Below are 5,996 nucleotides of genomic sequence, written 5' to 3' on the forward strand. Positions count from 1 at the left end.
TAGTCCAACCCCCCAACATCTTTCACCAGATCAGTTTGCTCAAAGCCCCATACAACCTGACCTTGAATGTTTCCAATGATGGGGCATCCACATTTTCTCTGGGCAACCTGTTCCAGTGTATTACCACCCTCATTGTAAAAAATGTCTTCCTTATGTCCAACCTAAATCTCCCCTCATATTCTAGCCCCACAGCTCCTGTATATCACACATACAGCCCTCAAAAATGCCATATCCCTTCTTCACGTACCCCTTAACCCCACAATGCCCCATCAGGCATCCCCACCAACATCATATCCCATGTGCTCCTCCTATAGTCCTTGATATACCTGCACTGTCACCCATACTCCTGCAGTGCCCGGCAAATCCCCACTTTTCCCAAATTGCCCCATTTTCTCAGTACCTCCATCTCAGGCACCTTCACTGCTGTCCCAGAGATCCCAGACATTTGAGCTTGCCCCCACAATCGCCTGCCCCCTCTGTGGTGGCTCTCCCAGCACCCACTGCACTCGCTGGATGCCACTGCCCTAACACCAAGGACAGGGAGAACCCCAGGTGAGGAGACAGAGTGACAGCAGTGGCTGTTGGGTTGATAACTCACCAAAGGACCTGTTCTGTTTGGGGACTCTCTTTCCACCTTCTTTCTTCTCGTTCTTCCTCTGTCTGCCTCCATTGCTTCTCCAGCCTCTTTCAGATGCAATTAAGAATGAGGTGTGATGGGAACATGGTAGGATTAAGGGTGAGATGGAGCAGAGGCATGCACACACACACACACAGATCCAAGCACACGCTTTGGAAAGGAGCGTGGAAACATGCAACTTTCCATGAAACCCACAAGACCCAAACACAATGTCCAGCTTTATTCGGATGGACCTGAAGCAGGTTGGAAGGCACGGGGGTCTGCACAGAGGAACGGAGCAGCCAAAGCAATGCCGGTTGAACATGCACCACTTCTACCTCTTGGGGACTCTGAGGCAGACAACGAGCAATCAGGCAGGGCCCGAGGAACAGATTGCCTTAGCTAATAGAGCAAAACCTTTAGGGGATTCTTCTTCTCATTCCTCTTGTCAGTCCATCTGCAATCCCTCTTCCAGATCTGCAAATGAGGGAAGCAGCAGCATCGGAAATGGCTTTTCTTCAGTCTTGAACCTCTAAGGGAGATAAATTTGGGGATCAAAGGAGAGAGGAGGGTGAGAATCATAGAATCATTTAGGTTGGAAAAGACCTTTAAGATCGAGTCCAACTGTAAACCTAACACTACCAAATCCACCACTAAACCATGTCCCGAAGTGCCACATCTACACGTCTTTTAAACACCTCCAGGGACGGTGACTCAGCCACCACTGAGGAGCAGTCCTGTTCAAATTCTCTATCCAGAACAACCTCCCAAACCAGCTTTGAACAAAACGTTTGTTTGTTTCCTTTTTTTCTTAGGAAAAGAAGGTGGAATAGGTCATTTTCTGGCAAAGAAAATGAAGTCCCAGGATTCTGAGAACTAGTGTGGCCTAATGAAAGTGAAATATTTACCTCTTCTCTTCATCAGGCGGTGGGAGAAGAAAAAGATGAGGCCATTGATGGTAAAGAACAAACCCCCAACAACGATCTCTCGAATCCAGCTGATTTTATGGCCTGGGAAGGAATCAACAGTGACTTTACCACGATGCAAACTTCCCCCCCCCAAAAAAAAGCCAGACAAGGTGATGAGACAGTCTTTTCATTGAGATCTTTTTCTCCAGTATCTCTCCATATTTTTGTCCATAAAAACATGGGCAGCTATGGCAATGAGCTCATTTAGTGATGGACAGAGAGACTGAGGCAGATAGATGGATGGTCATAGGGACAGAAAGGGATGGAGATAAGGCTCATGGATGAATTCATAGGCAAGCAAATGGGGAATGAATTAACTAATGATGGGTCAGTAGTTACTTGCTGCTTTAGTGAGGAAGGATTTGAAAACTCACTTTTCACATAGACATTGACACCACGGCTCCTTTCTGAGGAAACGGGACGTCTAGACTCAATTACAATATAGGCACAACTGTAAGAACCAGAGTGCTCCTCTCCCTTGATCTTGAGGTCATAGGTGCAGTTTTTCACGTTCAATACTGGGATGGAGACTGTAAGTCCAAAGTCTGCATAGTACTGGACTTCTTTAACACCATCTATAGATGAGGGGATGGAGCAGAGTAGCTTGACGTAGTTCCCGGCTGTATAGAACGGCTGCTGAGGATCCAGGGATAAAGTTGGGGCCATGGGAGCAGCTGGAAAAAAACCCCAAAAACCATAACACAACCCGTAATCCAACCAGTCGCCTATCTATTGACATCAGGACCTGTGCACAAACCCCGTGACTTTTCCCAATGTCAGGACTCAGCCTCAACAAAGGGACTAGAAAAGAAGTTAATTATTCTTCTGACTATTACTGGGGCAAATACAGAGCCTCGAACTACAGAACAGCTTTTGGGGGGTCATTCATGGCTCTCCTTTCTACACCCATCTTGATCCATGTGCAGAGGAAAAAAGGCCCACAATTCTCAGAGATAAGAACTCAAAGCAGCTTAAATGCTTTCTTTGTATTCACTGAAGTGCAGAAAATAAGTATTTTTACATGCCCAAAGTAGGACGGCATGTAATACACCCCAAACCCTAATGGAGGGCTTGGGGAGGCTCACTGCTGTAAGACCTCTTGGAGGTGACACAGCTGTTAGGCCAACTTACTCCTGCTTTCTCAGAGAAATCCAGGAGCACAAAAGGAGCTTGTGAGAAGCCAGAGCTACTTCATCTGTACATTGGCAACCAAATGATAGGGCCATGGGACAAGATGCTGCTCTAAAGGGAGTCGTGTGATGTCTGGGCTGATGGTACCCAAGCCATATAGAGGAGACCAACCTACCCTGAACCTTAATTGAAAGAGGAAGGCTCCTATTGGAAGGAATTTCTTGTCCAGAGTCCTCCACAAAGTACATACACGTGTACTTCCCAGCAGATGCTTTTGTAGCTGTGAGCTGGAGCCAGGCTGTCGGGCGGGAGTAAGGTGCTCTTAGGTCGATTTGCTGCCTGCTTTGATTGAAGAACCGAAATCCACCTATTTTTCTGTTTGTTGCAGCCACGCACTTCATTGTGACAAATTCCCCTTCATAATAGACATCATATGTGGGGTCTGTGGAGAGCTTAGGGGCTGGGAGAGGGTCTGAGGAAGAAAGCAAGCATTTGGAGGATGGGAGGGAACTTTCCGAGAGGAAAAGGCAAGTGAGACACCCCTTTCCCCTCCATTTTACAAAACACAACTCAACCTCGCCTCATCATCAAAGGCTCAGTTCAGCTGGAGAGCACCTTGTGAGAGGTCAAGCTGCACTTACCCGCCGAGGACACAGCCAACAGTAGCAGGTGGAGGAAAGCTGTGAGGGAGGGGCGTTGAGACGACAAGAGAGAGGAGGCTGCAAAAAGGAGAGAAAAGAAGTCATTTATGCAGCCACAGCCCTATGAAGTCCTGCCCCTTTTGGCCATCAGCCAAGAGGGCAGCCCCTCCACAACACCGTGGCTTCATGCAGGTTCCTTTTTGTGCCACCGTGGCATGGAAAGCCTCGGCTGATCACAGAGGAAACCCATGAAAACCATTTCACACGCCAATGAGGCCACCCATGGGAAAAAAATCTACAAAACTCAGCGTGCCCCTGAACTTATCTTTTAGCTACATGCAAGCCGTGTTGGATGAGATTATTTCTTCTGTTAGAAGCGATTTGGTGGTTGCCAAGCAATTGATTGATATCAGCACTGGGAAATGATATCTTAAAACGTCAAGAAATGGGGCTGTTGGAGTCCTTACGGGGTTAGGAAGGACGGGAGATGTCATGTGTCCTAGCAGGGGAGAAAGGAGGCGTTGAGCCGACATGCAGGACAGGATGAGCTCAAGGTCTGCTTGCATCGAATACCAGGCTGCAGAAAGGAATCTCTGGGGTTTCTGGCCAGATCGGAGGTGGGGGTTGTTGCTTGGATCAGAGATGAGGAGGGCCTGGGGAGCTGTGGTGGGCTGGCCCTGGCTGGCAGACCAGCCCCACACAGCCACGCACTTCCCCCTGACCCCAGCAAAGTAAGCAAAAGTAAAAAACTCGGTGTTGAGACAAAAAAAGTTAAATAAGTAATGGAAAGAGGAAGAGAGAAAAAAACTAAAGAAGTGATGCAAAGACAATCACTCACCACCTCCCACAAGTACAGGGATACCCAGCCAGACCCCAAGGCATGGCTGCCTGCCCCAACCCCCCTTTCCCTCAGCTTTTATTGATTAGCATGACATTATAGGGCATGGAACATCTCTTTGGTCAGTTGGGGTCAGCTGTTCTGGTTGTGTTCCCTTCCAGCTTCTTGCACGCCCCCAACCTTGTCCTTGCAGGGCAGAGTGGGAAACAGAGAAGGCCTTGACACCGTGCAAACGTTGTCAGCAACAGCCAAAGCTCTGGTGTGTTATCATCGCTCTTTTAGTCACAAATCCAAAACGGCACCGTAGGGGCTGCTATGAAGAAAACTAACTCCAGCCAGCCAGACCCAGGACAGGAGCCAGGATCCTGGGTTCTCTCCCTGGCCCAGGAGCAGTAACCCATCGCATCAACCGTGCACAGGACATTGGTGTAGGACTTCACCCCCCCTCCACCCGAGAGGAAACAAAGCTGACTCAAATCTAATATTTAACTCCAAAATCAGTTGGATGTGTGCCCACAATTCCCTGAATAGCATTTGCGTTTGAGCTCAGGGTTTCTCTGGATTTGGTTAAGTCCCACCCCAGTCTCTCATGTCTCTATTCATAAATAACAAACTGCACTGGAAAAGTCACCTTTCTTCCCCCTTTGATATCTACAGGCAAGTGTTCCAAGTCATCCAGATGCAAATTCTTGTTTTCAAACTTGCGATGTCCTGGTTAAAAAATACTTTGAGTTCTTTGCAACTGAACTTCCGAGAGGTGTATTGGAGGAAATAAAACCCCCAACACTCGCAAAGCAAAATAAAAATAGAAAACTTGTTCGTGCTGTGAGTTTTTGGGGGTTTGGTGTCTTTTTTCTTGCTAAAGTGAAAAAAGCAAACATCTTCCAGACCTCAACAGCCTCTTCATTGAGTACTACAGCATTGCTGTGAGCTGTCAGTAATCACCAAGCTGCCAACATCTCCATCCCCATCCATCAAATTTCTGTCTCTCCATGGAAAGAAGGCAGCACAGCCCGAAACCGTGAGCCTCTTGCTTTCTGCCTCCTGGAAAAAACAGCTTACACTCGGGCAACTTGAGAGTAAGCTGAGCACCTTGATTTTGGTCTTTACTTCTGTTGATGATGCCCTAGAGATTCATCTTGCCTACGTTTGGGTGTTTCAGTCAAGAAGTTAGGTGCCATGCGAGTGTTGCCAATGTGGCAATCCAGGATAAGGTCTCAACTGGACTAGTGACATGAAGGATACGGTTCGGTGACGTGGGTTTTGCCGTTGCAAAAGGCACAGAGGCAGCAGATGTAATCAGCTGTTTTCTGCTGGAAAGTGTCTCCCTCACGCAGAGCATTTGAACGTAGTGTCCTTTGTAACGGGGTGAGATGCACACAGGAAGAGGACGCGTGCAGGTACATGTCCCTTCTTTTCAGCTCCCACTGAAGATGCTTTAAAACGGGTGTTGAACAGAGGTGGGATGGAGGCAGGCCTGAGCATTTAAAGTCCTGGAGCACGGTTTTGACCTGAGATAGATCTTTCTTAGAGAGATCATAACTTTGTTTCACTCCCAGCCAGGGATGACCCAGTCCTAGTCTGGTTCTCAAGCCAGAAACCAGACTGAGAAAGGAAGCAGAACAGCTGGTCAGATCTGATTTCGTAAGAACCTACACCACAGAAAATGAAAGGAAATGGTGGAACTGACGTTTAACAGCCAGACCCATTTGCCACAATGAAGAACACGAGTTGGGATCCTCTCCAGCACCACCACAGCAATGAGTTTTCAGCCAACTGTTCTTCATCTCCTCAGAATATTA

The 5,996-nt window shown here is 47.8% G+C and overlaps 1 protein-coding gene across 1 annotated transcript in view; it reads right to left on the reverse strand.

The window, feature by feature from the left end:
• Positions 1 to 864: 864 nt before the first annotated feature.
• LOC127028051 (uncharacterized) overlaps positions 865 to 5,996 on the reverse strand; it is a 5,767-nt gene continuing 635 nt past the window's right edge. The window contains exons 2-6 of the mRNA XM_050913875.1: positions 3,357 to 3,434; positions 2,891 to 3,187; positions 1,959 to 2,258; positions 1,525 to 1,626; positions 865 to 1,148 (exon numbers count right to left, since the gene is read on the reverse strand). Coding sequence (XP_050769832.1) covers positions 1,135 to 1,148; positions 1,525 to 1,626; positions 1,959 to 2,258; positions 2,891 to 3,187; positions 3,357 to 3,434 — 791 coding nt within the window. The 3' untranslated portion in view covers positions 865 to 1,134. The remainder of the gene's footprint in view (positions 1,149 to 1,524; positions 1,627 to 1,958; positions 2,259 to 2,890; positions 3,188 to 3,356; positions 3,435 to 5,996) is intronic.

This window comes from Gymnogyps californianus, unplaced genomic scaffold (assembly GCF_018139145.2).
Source record: "Gymnogyps californianus isolate 813 unplaced genomic scaffold, ASM1813914v2 HiC_scaffold_151, whole genome shotgun sequence".
Lineage (NCBI taxonomy): Eukaryota > Metazoa > Chordata > Aves > Accipitriformes > Cathartidae > Gymnogyps > Gymnogyps californianus.